At 38.7% G+C, this 16,059-nt stretch overlaps 1 protein-coding gene across 1 annotated transcript in view; it reads left to right on the top strand.

Annotated features, from left to right (window-relative positions):
* The first annotated feature begins 5,765 nt into the window (after positions 1 to 5,765).
* LOC111575731 (formin-binding protein 1) overlaps positions 5,766 to 16,059 on the top strand; it is a 61,552-nt gene continuing 51,258 nt past the window's right edge. Inside the window, exon 1 of the mRNA XM_055019160.1 lies at positions 5,766 to 6,163. Coding sequence (XP_054875135.1) covers positions 6,140 to 6,163 — 24 coding nt within the window. The 5' untranslated portion in view covers positions 5,766 to 6,139. The remainder of the gene's footprint in view (positions 6,164 to 16,059) is intronic.

The raw sequence follows: 16,059 nt of genomic DNA, 5'->3' as shown, positions 1-16,059 counted from the left end.
GTTTAGTCAATGGCTGGAGACTTTAACTGATGGAGTTCCATTTCAGACATGCAGTAGAAGTATACATCTTAGAGTAAGTCAGACCCATAAGAATCCTGCAGCATAAACATGCAGAGTCAACATCAAGTTGGGAAAGTTTGCATTAGAGCTGGTAGAGCATGGTGCCGTTTAAATGCAGTCAACAAACTGGACTCGAGTAGGATATAGTAACACCGACCTTGATTTCACTACATGGTAGCCTGAATCATTTACTGTCAAAGAGGCTGCCACCAAGTGTACAGATATCTATACAAATCATACAAAATAATAACCTAACCACATGTGTTTTTAACGAATTAATAGTGAATGAAGAATTATTTTGTTTTCTCTGGGACATTATTTTTTCTTACTGCAACTTGCTGGGAGAAATAAAACCTGAATCTTCTGAATATTTTTCAAATATGGAGGCACAAAAACAGATGGTAAAGCAGCTGGTGGTGTGGCTGAAACCCTTCGGAGGATTCTGGCATGAATACTGCTGCATACAACATAATTGGGAACAATTATGCAAGTCAGTAGTGGAAATTAACTACGTACATTAATTCAAATACTGTACTCAAGTCCAATTTGAAGTACTTGACTTTACTTGAGTACTTTGATTTTTTTTCTACTCAATACTTCTACTCGACTTTATTCATTTAATAACTTTAATCACTTTGGAAATTTTGTTTAATAATGCCAGCTTCAGCATTAAAAAGGACAACACATTAATTCATCAGTAAGTATACAGCAATCCAAAAATATAATATACATTGTTATATTATATGCCACTCTTCATATTGAGTAATTTTACTTCTAGTACTTTAAGTCTATTTGATGCAAATACTTTTGTATGGAGTAAAATATTTAATACATGTAGAGTATTTCTAAATTCTGATATTGGAACTTTTACTTAAGTACAGTCTTTTGTAATATCTGATGCAAGCACAACATAAATACCATTCTCTTTGGAGAGAAAATGATGCCTCATGTACTGTTTACCATTTTGTCTGTGCTATAGGTACTCAGCAGTAAAAGGAAGAAAGTTTGGAGTTATAACAACTAACACTGAAATCCCCAAGTCTGTTTGTATTATCGTTAGATGTACACTACCGTTCAAAAGTTTGGGGTCACTTAGAAATGTCCTTATTTTTGAAAGAAAAGCATTTTTTCAATGAAGATAAAATTAAATTAATCAGAAATACAGTCTAGACATTGTTAATGTAGTAAATGACTATTCTAGCTGGAAACGGCTGATTTTTAATGGAATATCTCCATAGGGTTACATAGGCCCATTTCCAGCAGCCATCATTCCTGTGTTCCAATGCTTCATTGTGTTAGCTAATGGTGTTGAAAGGCTAATTGATGATTAGAAAACCCTTGTGCAATTATGTTAGCACATGAATAAAAGTATGAGTTTTCATGGAAAACATGAAATTGTCTGGGTGACCCCAAACTTTAGAGCGATAGGTAATTGTCTTGTTGTCAACAACTGCATACAAGACTCATCCATCCAGCTGATGATTTTAGGTTTTCCTGAGGAATGTGGAAGTGATTCTTCTTCTTCACTCAGTTTGACTTTGTGTGAAGCACCACTTACAGTGGCAGCACAACAGCCCCGGAGAATAATACTGCCACTACCATGCTTGAAGGTAGGTTTGGTGCTCTTGGGGCTAAAGGCCTCCTCTTAACTCCTCCAAACATATGTCTGGGCATTTTGGCCAAAAACCTCAAGAATCAAAATATATTATTGTTTTTTGTGACAAAAATGCACGGGTTTCAGTGATTCCATCATAGAAATTTGGATGTTTTTGTGTCTTTGTGACAAATTTAGGAAACAATTTACCTACTTGGCCTCTATTCATATTCACATTTGTGTACATTTTAGAGTATTCCACAAAAGTGCTTAGGTTTAGGGCAATCATAGATAAGAATTCAGACAGCTGAGAGATTAATAGCAAACTTCTGAAGCCACGCAAGGCAAGCAAAGTGGAAGTGGAAGTAACTGCTTCTTGGAGAACTAGTGGTCTAAATGTGTAAAGGAACCACTGCTAAGGAAAGGATTCAGATCTTGTGCGATGGACAGAGAGATTGGGGTCACATCCAGTTTCTTTTTTGGCTGAGAGAATCAAACTCCTCCATCTGGAGAGTGTAAAACCTAACGGAGGTTTAAACTACTCAACATCCTTCAGCATCCATGTTGGAAACTATTGAGAAACATAGATGGGGGTCTAAGAGAAACAATTCAGTAAATCAGGTTTGTTAAGACTGGACCTCTGTGTGAGCCAAGAATTGTTCAAGCTAAATGTTATGTTGAAACACCACAAGATACACAAAATGTACATGATGTGAGAATGAACATTTGGCTCAAGTGTGATGACTGGTGGTTGGTGAATGAGACCAAAAAATGAGGAGTGATTATTTAGTCTAAAACACAAGTGGGTGGTAGAAGCTTCTGAAGACATAAAATGTTCCTTATCCTTGTGGGAAAAAAAGAGCCAAGAAGACCTCATAATTATTGTGATATTGATAAATGGCTGAATGCATTCAAATTAGTGATATGTCTAGAGGAGGAAGCTGTACTCTGATCTTGAACTTAGGTAAAAGTACCAATACCACAGTGTAAAAAATACTAAATAAATGTATTTTTTACTTCAGTGTAAGTATATTGGTATTGGCATCAAAAGATAGTCTAAGTCCTAAAAGTAAATGTACTCAGAAGTAAACAGTTTAGCACTTTTTGGAATAATGTATAGGCTTATTACTGTATTTTAATTGTAGATGCTTTAATGTGTTCATCACTTCAATGTTGAAGCTACAAACGATGATTATTTATATAGTTTATCTGTTGTCTAGCTTGTGAATTTCCCCCTCTGGATCAGTAATGTGTTATCTTAAATTATGATGTATCATCAGAATTCATTTGTTGATTATATTCTGTACTATGAAACTAAATCTGCAAAATAACCAAAGTTGTCAAAGAGGCAACTTAAGTTAAAGCACAATATTTGCCTCTGAATTGTTGTGGACTATTAATATAGACTGTCAGAAAATGAAAATACTCAAATTAGGTACAAGTAACTCAAAATGCTCCTCGACTACAATACTTGAGTACATGTACTTAGTGTATTTTCCACCACTGACAATTTCATGTCCCCTTAATTAGATTTCATAACTTAGCGATATTGTGCACAAGACAGGTGTCTGGATGTGGCATCAAAGGCCCTTGTGCAACCCCTGGTGGCAAACTAAAATCTCATGAAAGAAGCGATTAATCCATTAGATGACGCTGTCTCCCCTTCAAAGGTTCAATCCATGATCCAAATTAAAACAGGAATTCTCCCTGTATACCACTGATGCATTAAAACCTGCTTAATCAGTCACACTGAGCATAATCTGTCATTATTTTCAATTTACTGTCACCAAGTGAAGATATCTTTGTGTAATAATGCAAGTTTTATGCGAAAAATCAGTGCTGTATTACAACACAACAGTTATGCAACTCAGAGCAGACATTATGTTTGTCTGACTGCTGTTACAAAATCTCAAAAGCAGGTGTTTGAGTTAAGGAGGCCAAATACCGTCTAATTTTGGAAACCATTATGTTGCTGCATGCATACCTGGAATCATTTGAACTATTTTGAAAGAGCAGCCTAATTTGAACTCCATTTCTGTCAGATTCAAATAGAAGTGCAAAGGTTTGTACCATCTGGAAGCTGTACTGGGCTGCAGTGTATGAAATCTTGCAAGAAATGTATCTAAAATACAAAAGTGTTGTTTTTTTCATTGATAGTTTTTTACTGTAAATGCTGCAACTAGCTTCGCACAGAAGATTTAAATAGTGGATGCCTTATATATTTCTGAGTAATATTAGAAACTGATAGATGTTGGCTTCCAACAGATGACTCTTTCTCACGGCAAGAAAGTGCAGGTGTAAGAAATAAGATCAGTGATATCTCTGTTGCTCTGAAAATCTCAGTAAATGTTGCACAATTCCAGTCCTATAAGTTAATCATGATAAATTAGTCAAGTCTGAGCAGAATTTTTTCTGCTTTTTAAAAGCAAGCCTTCATATAGAGGAAATGGCTTCACTTCCTTCCCTTTCTTTTAGTACACTTAGTCCCCACAGTGGTGTCTCTCTGTTCTTCACCACTAGATGGCAGTGTTGTTATAGCAACACAAGCCACACCATTGACTCTGAACTGGGCTTCCATCATTTCGAGCTCATTACAGGGATCATCATCATAAAACCTAAAGTTTATGTAATGATTCACATCTCAATAATCATGATGATCACTAAAAACAGTAGGTGATTTGCTATTTGTATCAGGAGGGATGGTTCGATGGGTGCATCTCCCTGCTTTGCTTCACAGCAGACTGCAGACAGATTTGGACTTATTTGGAAATGCACAGGTCTTTCCAATAACAGATGTCTCAGCAGTGTGACAGTGAGCCAACATTCACAGTGCAACTGCAATTTCCTACTGTGGCATGTCAAAATGTCTGTTGTCAAAGAGCCACAAAAGCTATCTTCCACAAAGTTACATCTGTGCTGTGTGATGTATAGCATGTCCCAGTCCCACTGCTGCTTCAGATGCAGGAATGCTGGTATTCTCACTTAACTAGCTGCCATTATAAAGTGAAGAATTAATATCAGCTGGAACAAGAAGGAGCAACCCCAAGACACTGGGCATTGAAAAAGTGGTGAAAATGCACTGAATAGTTGCAAGTCTTGGATCAATTCTGGATTATTACAGCAGACGTGTAACTGTAGGAAAACAGTGACAACCTGCGGGGGCCCGATTTGTGGAATCACTTAATAGTAAAGCAAATACATGACAGAAAGGCAGACTGCTATCACTACTTACATGAGCTTTCTTTTTATCTTCTAATTCTCGGTACATTAAAGCTTCCATGCAACACTATTGTGTGAAGCAGAGGTGCAGAGTTCAGGAGGAGTGTAGGGAATACATCCTTTTAAAAGGACTAAAAACAAACAAACTACACAAGCAGGTCTGCCTGGCCTTTTTTTCCTTCAGTTTGTCAAACACAGATATGTGTGATGCATCCTGATTGTGCAGAAAGTTTTGAATATGAGCTGCAACAAAACACACAGAACTTAATTCAAATGAATGGATTTATCATTGACATACACATTTAACGATGTTCCATGCAGAATTAAGAGACACAAAAGAGGACGGTCAAAGAGAAAAATTGATGGACAAGTGTTTACTATTTGCTTAATATATTGCATCATATTCCATTATATCCTTAACTTAATTTGACAGTTTTCCTCCCAGAAATGAAGACCTTTTCCCCGGAAAATAACAAATTGGTGCATAACAATAACCAGAATGCAGAAATTTAAATGTCTCATGATTAAAATTTCCTGGGTATGGACTCCCATTCTCATACTTAATGTGCTTCCCCCCCCAAAAAATATTGTTCAGAAATATAGAAAACAGGAATTCTACACCTCCAGTGCACAGTAAAAGCTTATGGCTGCTTTGTGGTAGATGTTTAGTAAGTCTAGGGTGTTGCCAGCGCCATGCATGACTGCCATTATCAAAGAGAGATTAAGAAAAAGAAGAAAGAGAAAGTGGGGTTGGTTGCCCAGAAAGTTTGTGTAAAGCCCTCTGGGAGTATTCAATGAAACATCTGCCGTGGGTGGTGACCTCTGTGAACCTCCCACCTCCCCCCCAGCATTCACTCCAGAGCTGTGCTCCTCAGCAATGCATTCTCACAGGAGGAGATAGTGAGCCAGCAGAGATATTGGTAGAAGCTTTATTGGTGGACACCCTGCAGTGACACCCCCCCCACAGAGCTTTTTTTTCTTGTGGTTAAGTGTGTCGTGCACGCGCAGGAGCAGCTGTCATTGGGTCGAGGCGCGTGCCCGCACGCTGCATATAGCGAGACTATCCTGTTTGAAGATTATGCTGCAGCTCCTGGCCATCTTGTATCAGACAGGATGAGACTCTGAAAAAAAAACCCGACGAGCTACAGGAGCGTCTTTTTTTGACAGGCGAAGACACACAAAGGCAAAAAAAGCCTCGTCTGCTGCCGCTGTGTGTGCTGAGAACATACGGGTTGTGGATTATTCCGAGGACATCGTACTGAAACCATGAGCTGGGGGTCAGAGCTATGGGTGAGTCTCAGTGCACTTGTAACGTTCACTCACGCTTCTTATCGATTCCTGTTTGGAAATAACGGTTCTCAGCTGGGACAAACACAGGCGGTGACAATGCGCAGTGGCCCCGGGGTTTGCCGCTAAAACGACGCTTAGCTTGCGCCGCTCGCTTCGTGGATGTCCAGCCTCAGTGACATTAGCTAACGGGGGGCTAATTTGTAGCCGTAATCACTGAAGCTTCTCTGTGTTTTTGTTAGCTAGGAGGGCGCGAGCGAAAATGCGCAGCTAACGTTAGCCCACCATCCATTTTGGTTTACATTTTGAGAATTTCAAACCACGCTTTGCACACACCCCCTCACAATGTAGCCTCAAATCCCAGGTCCAGCGGTGCCAAGTTAAGGAGGGTGTGTGTGTGTGTATGTGTGTGTGTGTGTATGTGTGTGTGTGTGTGTGTGTGTGTGTGTGTGTGAGTGCGTGCGTGCGTGTGTGTGAGTGTCCATGTTGCTGTGACACTTGTGTTTCCCAGCCATGTGATAAATGTGTAACAAGTAGGCAAATAACGTACATTTCACAGGCTGCTGTTATCAATGCATGTAGAGGAGGAAGAAGGGGTTAAACTCCCTTATTTATGTACGCTGCAAACACTGGTGGGATTAATTTTTCTGGTTATTACATTTAAACGGGCGTAGGTTTGATTTGAATGCTGGGAAACACGCATTAAGCAGGGGGTCCTTCATTTTAGCTCATTTCACATTCTGGATTAATTTTTGTGCACCAGTTTGGGGATTTTCTGCTTCAGTTTACAATGAAGATGTCTTGATGTATCTAAAGGAAAACACAAAATTCAGGCAATTCACAAAATATAATGGAATATATTTGAATATTTTTCCCCCCACAGTAGAGTCAGCCCATAATTCATATTTTGAGAGATAAAATAAGACTCATTGCTGAAGAAAAAGATCACCCTTCGAGGCGTTGTTTCATCTATTAGTAATGTTATAGCAAATAGAAGTCTTCTGTTCCTTCCAGTTTTTATTTTATTCATTAGTTCTAAGTATAGAGGGAACATAGTTGCAGGTGCAGTTAGACCATGCTGCGCTATGGAATCGTCTGACTGCATCTCACTGTCATTCTGCTACAGGGGAAAAAAAGCTCTGGCTTGAATACATTTCCTTAAACCAATTACAATCCTCTTTGTCAGAGTTAAGCCAAGGATGCAGCAGCATTGTCCCCTGAAAATAATGAATTGTTTTGGTCCAAAATGTGCATGCAGGGAGGTGAGCACTGCCAATAAACTGATTAATTCACAGAAATTAACTTGCTTATAAGGTTAATAACCTTATTGCTTGACCCAAATCCTCTGAAAACTTAAAAGTTCGCAGTGTGGAGGGTTGCTAGCCTGGAAATTATAATAGTAAAAGAGATTTTCAAAAACTGTGACACGTATAGTAGAAAGTCGTGTGGTTGAGATCTATTCATCTGCATTTTAATACAACTTAACCCTGATTTTAGTCCCAATAGTTCTATAAACTTGTAGTCACAGCAACTAAAACCTTGGCTACTTTTCCTTTCATTCACAGCATTTATTAAAATGCAAAGCCCCGGATCTGGGGTTAAAAAAATTCTACGCAAAACAGAAATTTCTGATAGGTTAGGCTTTGGGTGACCTTATACCTCATTCCTGTTTAATTTGGTTTAAAAGTTCCAATATAAGACAAAGAAGGAGTCCAGTGACCTCACTGCAATAAATTCCTCTGCCATGATGTCACTTTTCATCCAACTGAGACTGATTTTCAAGGAGTGTTAAATTTACTACAGCCCGATAGTAGCCCTTATCAAGCCAGCCACTGACTGTATCGCTGATATTTCCCTATATTCTATTACACATGGAGAGCAGTGTGTTGTAAACTACAAGCAAAGCAGTAATGCAGATTACAGGACTGTGTCAAACTATTTTTATGACTTGATAATAAGCAGTTGTAGGGGTTGCCAGGGTTTTGTCTCCAATGGCTTGTGTTATTTTGTTGTGGAAATGAACCACTGGAAAAGCTGTCATTCTGCTGTCTGTGCAGACAGAACGTCCTGCCAGAGGTGTTGGCTTGTTGTTGCAGGATTCATTTTTAAATGAAAGGTGGTATGTTTTCAGAATATGCATGTTTGTGTGTCAGTGCAAACATGCATGACTATATGCTTGCAAGTTACTACATGGAGCTGGCATTTGAACCTGCGAGAGGGGTCAGAGAGTATTGACATAAACCCGTGTTGCACTCCTTTTAGTGCAAATATTTATGGCAACAACAGCTTTTTTACATGTAGTGTTCAGTTTGATGAATCGCTGTGTTCAATTTTGATCTGAAGGCAAAATTCACATGCAGTGTTTAGCACTTTTGCACGGACGTAAACTACAATCTAAATTCAATAATGTAAGTACATTTTTTATTTTCTTTACCAAGCGGCAGAAGGGGTCTGGAGATAGTTAGATCAGGGATGTGTTTTCCTTTCTAAGAAAAAAAGGGAGGGGGAGGCACTTCACTAAAATTCTCCAGTAATTTACCTGCTCCAAAGTTCACAAAGAAAACCACTGGCACTCTGCATTCTTTGCGTTTTCCCAGTGCTGTCAGTGTATTTTAACTTTTCTGCTGCAATGCTTGACCAAGAAACACTATTGCCCAGATAGTCATGCAAAGCAAACATAGCCTTAAGGTACTTCATAGGCTTTCATGTGTACCTATGAGTCTGGAAAACGTTTGCAAGTTTTTAAAACAGAGACTGAGCTTTTGCAGAGAATAATGTATTACAACCAGATGCTTGCTTTTTTTCCCCCATTGCAGACCGAATGGAATCCAGACACTTGTTTCTTTAATCTTCTCCTCTGCAATAGGGAGGCAGATTGAGTTCAGCAGTACTCTACAGGTGGCCACTGGAGAATGCACACAGCCTGTTGTGTTGTTGTCCCAGACTGGATCAAACTGCTAAAAAACAGTAAATCCAGCCCTGCTACTGTGGCAGCACCCACATTTTTATGTAGCGCAAAGCCAGGATGTAGTGGGTTAGGCTGCAAGTATCTTCGGTTGTTATAAGTGGGACTGCAACTAACAGTTATCTTCATTATATATAAATCTGCCACTTACAATTTATTTGGTCAAGGAAATGGCATCTTCAAATGACTTGTTTTGTCCATGTAACAGTTTATAACCCAGAGATCTGTGGTTTACAGTGATATTAAACATAGACAATCAGCAAACGCATGCATTTGAGGAGCTGAAATCCAAAAATGCATTCACTTTTGCTCACTAACTTCCTCACAGTGAACCACTTATCATAATAGTCACTTTTAGTTCATTGCTTGTTCATTGCAGCTATAGTTACAACCTTTTTTTTATAATAGCGACATCCGAAAACACCCATTATTTTGACATATATGATTTATGTAAAATAGATAACTCAGTATTTTAGACGGACTTAATTTTGCAATGATTCTGCTCATTGTCTTATAGGTAGCTAAGATTAGTTAGAAGATTAAATGGTGCAACATGATGGATGAAAGACAAAGCAACACATGCATGACACATTTTATCACGCTCATCCTGTTGTACCTCTCTCTGAACAGGAAAGTAAATGATATTTCAGGAAGTCGAGCAGGGTTTCTCAACCGCTTACCGACATGACTGTGGTGAGGCAGTGCAAACAGGTCTTGCTGTGATACCCGCTATCATTACTGTTTCATGAAATCAGTAGAATAGAACCGACACTTTATTACAGTCGAGGACAAGCACAGCTGAACTGTATCAAATTATATTGATCAAACAGTTTACTTGATTGGGTTTTGTGAATATGAGCCATGTTACAGCTAGAAATTCACATTCAGATAAACAAACTGGGTAAATAAATAAACAAACAGAAATGATTGCAGTGGGCTTCTGTTGTTTGAATTTTGTTACTCACAATGACTACAGTACCAGTCAGTTGACTCCAAACTGTTGAATACCTTTAGTGCAACATCATAGCACTGATTATAGTGTTCGCTAAGTTCTTAAAGACAGACTGTGTGAATGTTTGCTGACATCACTGTCCTGTCTTTGTAACATTACGGCAAGATACCGACAGAAACTTTACAAAAACAGTGTTTGAGAAGACTCTAGTTGTGCCTTGCAGCATTTATTCTGATTCATCTATCACTGAGCTCATTCTCAGGGTGTTAAACGTCTTTTGATTTTGATTGTCTCTGCGCTGAAATGTTCTGGAAGTTGGCGCCAAAGTTTTTGCCAGATTCTTAGAAGATGACAGTTGTTTTTCTTTTTCTGAAAGCACAGAATGTAGTAAATGGATCAGAATCACACGCATGCAGAGCAACGACCCCAAACCCCTCCTAAATAGGCATTTTGTACAAATGTGACTAACGAAGAAGGAAGTCAAATGTGGCGAAACATGTGACTGTTTCACAGTGGAAGTAGGGTCAGAAAAAAATGAAATTTTACACGGCTCCTTCTTATTTTATTATAGGTGCATTACACTCTGAATAACCATTCTAAACCAAGTCAGATTCGCGTGAAGTGTCGAAGAAAGTCTGAAGAAAGGGAGACCGCAGCATTTCCTCTGGGTTGGCTCAGGCGTCAGATTGAGAATTGGCAGTCTTTAGCAGCAGAGGTGTTACTAAAGAGGCCAAAGTTATTTCACAAAGGGAGATCAAACAAAAACACAATGCACTCAGAAAAGATAAAAACAACACACAAGTGGCAAAGTAGCTAAAACTAAAAAAAAAGAAGAGTTTCATTGCATTAAACAATGTGACTACTACACCTTTCCACTATGACACACCTTGATTGTTTCACTTCTCACGTGGTTAATTTGGGAACTGGATACAAGTTACTTTTCTCATAGTTGCTTGAAAGGTCCACTAATTCTTCATAGTCTGCAGGATGTAAAACTGTCTTTAGTTTCACACAAGTAATTGCAAAAGCAAGATGGACAAGGCCGAAACTCTGTTCAAAGAACAGCAGCTTAAGGTAAGTTAAACTGCTCTAGTGTCCTTAGCACTAGATTTAAACTAGTAGGCATAATGGCTCGTGTGATCTCTAAAGTGTACTTGTCAGGTTTTTGTGTCTTTTCCACACAATGGTGCTTGTCTTTGTGTAGTCAGTGTAAGTCAAGGTGTGAACATTTGCTGTTGTCTTGCTGTCTTTCTAAGTTGTTGGCAAATGCCATTGCCCCTTATGTAACTTAAAAGGGAAAGTGGTATCGTCTGGAGAGGCCTTTTCAGTGTCGCTTGTTTTCTCCCGTGTTGTTGAGCGGTGTCCCAGACTTTGCCAGAGGGACTCAGACAGGAAAGTTCAATCAAAACCTCATGGTCTTGTTTGTCTAGATTTTCGTCATGCATTCACAGCGGTGAGATATCAGTGCTGATCTCCTGGTACTGTTGTTTGGAGCTTGAAAACAGCCAGGGGTTAGACTGAGATTTCCTCTGTGTTTTCGGCCATTGCATCTCGTCTCGGTTCCCCCCAGTGTCCAGCCTTGTCCCCTGCTGTTCACTTGACATTCAGGGCACTTCCAGGACTGAAACCAGAGCTGGTTTGTTTCCCTCAGTCAGTGTGGTGGAGTCAGTGGGGGTCAGAGCCTGAAACCTTTGCCAGACTACAGCAGACCTCCCCATTAAATCTTATACTCATCGCCACCCACCTGCTGACTCAGTGATACCACCTCAAGCCCATTTTCTCTTCTCCTCTTTCTTTGAACCCCTGTGACAGTAAAGTGGTGATGAATGGATCCACATTTGATCTGAAGCCTCCAGACTGCACCCCAGGGAGTGAAGAGCAGAGAGAAGTGAGAAAGAAGGGATATTTACAGAGTAGGCTTACACTAGCATATAAAGTATGCACATAGTTTCTGTTTTGACTCACCCTTTGTTAATCAGCAGCAATTTTGATAATTGATTAATCAGTTAAGTCATTTATAAATCAGATAAATCAGAATATGTTTGCTGTTTGATGAATTTGCTGTATTAAATGTAATAATTTCAGTTTTAGGGGTTTTCTGACCACAAGTGCCGTCCCTCTGCTTCCTCAAAACAGAATAGGACAGGAGAGCTGTGTTGTCATGTTGTCCATGAAAATATGACTCAATCCTTCCCGTTGCAGCCTCTAATTTTTAGTCGCTGCCTCTTCTGTTATTTGTAAAGCCAGTCTCTAATCACTGCTGTAACAGTGGAAATTACACAGCTATACGGCCTCAGTTACTTGAGCTCTGACATATTGTCACCTGAGCTTTGTAGCAGTCCATGTTCTTCTAATTACTGTTATATTGTCCTACATACTATAAGCGTGATTTGTTCTTTAGGCAGTGACAGCATTGAGTTTCCCTCAGCTGGGTAATAGAGTAACAGTAGCAGAGAATAGAAGGCCATTGTTAGCTGTTTTATGGCTATTCAAGGTGAATGTTCATGAACAAAGGCCTGCAACATCTTTTTTTTTATGCAACCCTTCCTTTTTAAAAGCTGTTCGCCATTGTAGATAAAGCTCTGAAGCCTATAAGCAAAGTAGCTCATCAAGTATTTATTTAACAAAAAGACTTCTAACAAGTGGCACATGACCAAAAAATAAATAATCATTTATGCAGTTTTACCGGATCTTTGACTTCTTTGGTTTAAAAAATGTGTATATTCTGAAGAAACTGTAATTTTAGGTTTTGAGTTCAGATGTGAAACAATGCTAAGAAGAAATATTTGTCAATTTCAAGTGAGCTTATATCTCATGGAGAAAACAAGTGATATGCAAAGACATACAACTGTGCTCATAAATTTACATACCCTGGCAGAATTTGTAAAATATATACCATTGTTTAATGAAAACATTAATCATCAGCGCAAATACAATTGCATGACAATAAATAACTTTGTCTGGCCACTAACCCTAAATGAAAGAAAAGTTTTTTCCAGGATCAAAGCATATTTTCTAAATAAAATGGACAATATTTCACAAATTTTGTTAGGGTATGTATACTTAAGCACAGCTGTATATCCCAATGTTTTTAAAAGAGATTCTTCTCTTGCTTTCCAGATTTGACTCCTTGAGTATTTTGTGTCTGTAGTTCTTATCCCTAAAATGCAATTGGACGCGACAGTGAGGATGTTTGTGGTAGCCCTCTGGTAAACAGACCAACTTGTGTGTGTGCTGAAGTGCTAAAGATGACAGTGTAAATTTGATGCCTCTGTTGTCTCCATCTGCGCTGTCATGAAGTCTGGGGATGCTTCTGAGGCCAAAAAACAGGGGGTTTGATGCTTGTGTGTCATTCGTGGCCTGTTATTTTGCCTCCTTGAAATCTCCTTATTTTTAAGGGATGCCAGATGTGGTCATTGCACACGTTCTGTACCATGCAAAGCTTTTCATCAGCTATTTTATAGCTCCTTAATGTGAAATGATTCAAACGTATAATGAAAACCGGATCGTGCAGCCATGCAGTTGCCACACGTTTGTCTCCCACTGCTTTAAAGTATTCTAACTGCTGAAGATAATGCCAGCATTTACTCCAGCCCACTCATGCCTTTCTGTAAAATTTCTCACTTGCTCTTTTCTTTGCTTCTTTAATCATGTTGACTCACTGGCTTAATGGATGCAACTTCAAAATGTAGCTCATTAGCCATGAACATGTTTGTACAATGTTTCTAAGCTTAGATTTTTCTTTTTACTGTGAAGAATTAACCTCATATTTTTTGTGATTATATTAAGAGGCTGTGTGAGCTTAAGGAAGCCTCCTGGCAAGATAGTACATTGTGTTGCAATCTGTTGCTGCTCACAAATTTGCAGGATATTGTATCAGAACCTATTAGCTTTAGCTGGATTATTATTTTGATTAGGGCACTATCCTGGATGGTGATGCCAGACAGAGAGGGTGGAAAGCATTAATTGTATTAGAAAAGGGTTTTGGCAGAAAATGTAATTTGAAATTTTATCCATCATTCTCCCTAGTAAGGCCTGGCTGCATTCAATAATGACATCCCTCCGCACAAACTTAATAAGTTTACGTGTCTGTCTGAATAGGTATTAGCTGTCAGTGTATGCACATTAACATAGCAAACCCCACTTGCAGCTGTCTTGCATAAAAGTGTATTAAACACATCGACAGACCAGAGTGTCTCCAAGATGAGTAATCTGCTTGTCGTGTCAGGCAGCCTCTAAAAAAGTGGCATATTTGCTCATATCCTGACATGAGGCAAGCCAGGGTGGAGTGAAAGTGCTGCCACATAATTCAGAGAATTTGCCTGTGAAACTTTACCAACCAGAAATCCCAGCTCATTTTGACAGTACAGTGGAAGTACTTATGTATTCCGAGTCCTCAGAAGCCTTTACCCTTCAAAAAGTAACGTAAATACTGTACCATTAGTGTGAAAGAGAGAAAAGAAGAGTGTAGAGCTTTGGTTTCAAACTCTTTGTGGTCAGTTAGCAGGTTAAAGAACCTTCAATCTGTCCTTAAGGATATCTATATATACAGCGGTAGAAGTGTATGTGTGTGGAGTAAGAGGAAGAGATCCACCATAATATCTTCGATCTTTCTCATGTGCATTATTTAGAGTGTTTTTGTTGTCAATTAAAAATTGAGTGTGGAGTGTAAACCCATCGACTGATCTGCTAATCAACTGTTAAATTCAGTGAGGAAAGCCATGACTTTGAGAACAGCTGGTGTATGTTTGTATGTGATGACCATTCCAATGAAAGACAATGTTCTGATTTAAAATAGCAACCCTGCTGCAGTTGCATGAGTTTTCTTATTACATTTTGTGGTGTCTTTCTGCATTATCTAAGTTAAGTTGTACTCTCTAGCTGAAGAGGAGGACAAGTAGTCCAAGACCCAAAAAGGAAATACAGTACATGGTTGGCACATAGCTGGATGGAGCCTTACTGAAATATGACTGGATCTTCAAGAGAGTGATTTGACTCTTGCTATCTGAAGCTAGAATGTATTGAGTAAAGAGCCTTTGCAAGAAGAGAAGTCTTACATGAGACTGACAGAAAAAGCTTTTGACAGATCTATTTATGATGTGAAACTGTAAGCAAGACACACAGTCGGGTCGAAGTCTAAAACACATAAAATGCAAACATGTTTAATCTAGTCTCTCATTTCCTACCATAATGTTTGCCAGCAGACTTAATTACAAGCTAGTGTTGTTTATTTGTATGTAATTTTTTTTTCAAATTGCACAAGATCCATGACAACCAGGATGATAAGGACTGACACCTACTGGCAACCAAGTATAGTAATCATAGAGGTTATATTTTGACCCACTGTAAAGGAACATGTTTTTATTATGTTCTTCAACAGAAAACATTTAAATCAGACATGTCATGGCAGCACGCAACATGACTGCCTTGACAAGAAATTCATATGAAACCTGTGTACCATCTGTACTCTTAGTGAACAGCTGATCAGGGGTGTCATTTACACACATCAGTATGAAGTCACCGTTTTGGTTTCTTGCATGTTTCATGTTGTGTGTCAGCTTTTATCTGCTGGACAACAACAACATAACAAAGACTAAACAAAAGGGTCAAGATTTGGATCCCCTAGGTTAGTTTCATTTTATAAATTATGGCTGAGATACATCATAAGCAGTCTTTTTTACAGTTGGACAGGAAACTTCTCAGTGCTAACTGGTGGACAAACTATTGTCTAAATTATCACATAAGGTTGACTGGGCCGTAGCACAACTTCTTGTTGGTCGACTTAACCTCTGTAATATAAGATTTCAAAGTGACTAATGACCCTTTAAAATTTAAAACACTCCTCAGTAATAGCATGGCTTCATGCCTATTATATATCAATCTGAGGAACAGTGAATGCCATAGATACACACAGAACACTCCTATATGATATACTGTACAGATATAATTGATAGATATCAATTTTAATATTATATTGATGTT

The sequence above is a fragment of the Amphiprion ocellaris genome, chromosome 17 (assembly GCF_022539595.1).
Source record: "Amphiprion ocellaris isolate individual 3 ecotype Okinawa chromosome 17, ASM2253959v1, whole genome shotgun sequence".
Taxonomy (NCBI): Eukaryota; Metazoa; Chordata; class Actinopteri; family Pomacentridae; genus Amphiprion; species Amphiprion ocellaris.
Note: the sequence above shows the minus strand (reverse complement) of the source record. Positions and strands in the feature narration are given on the sequence as shown.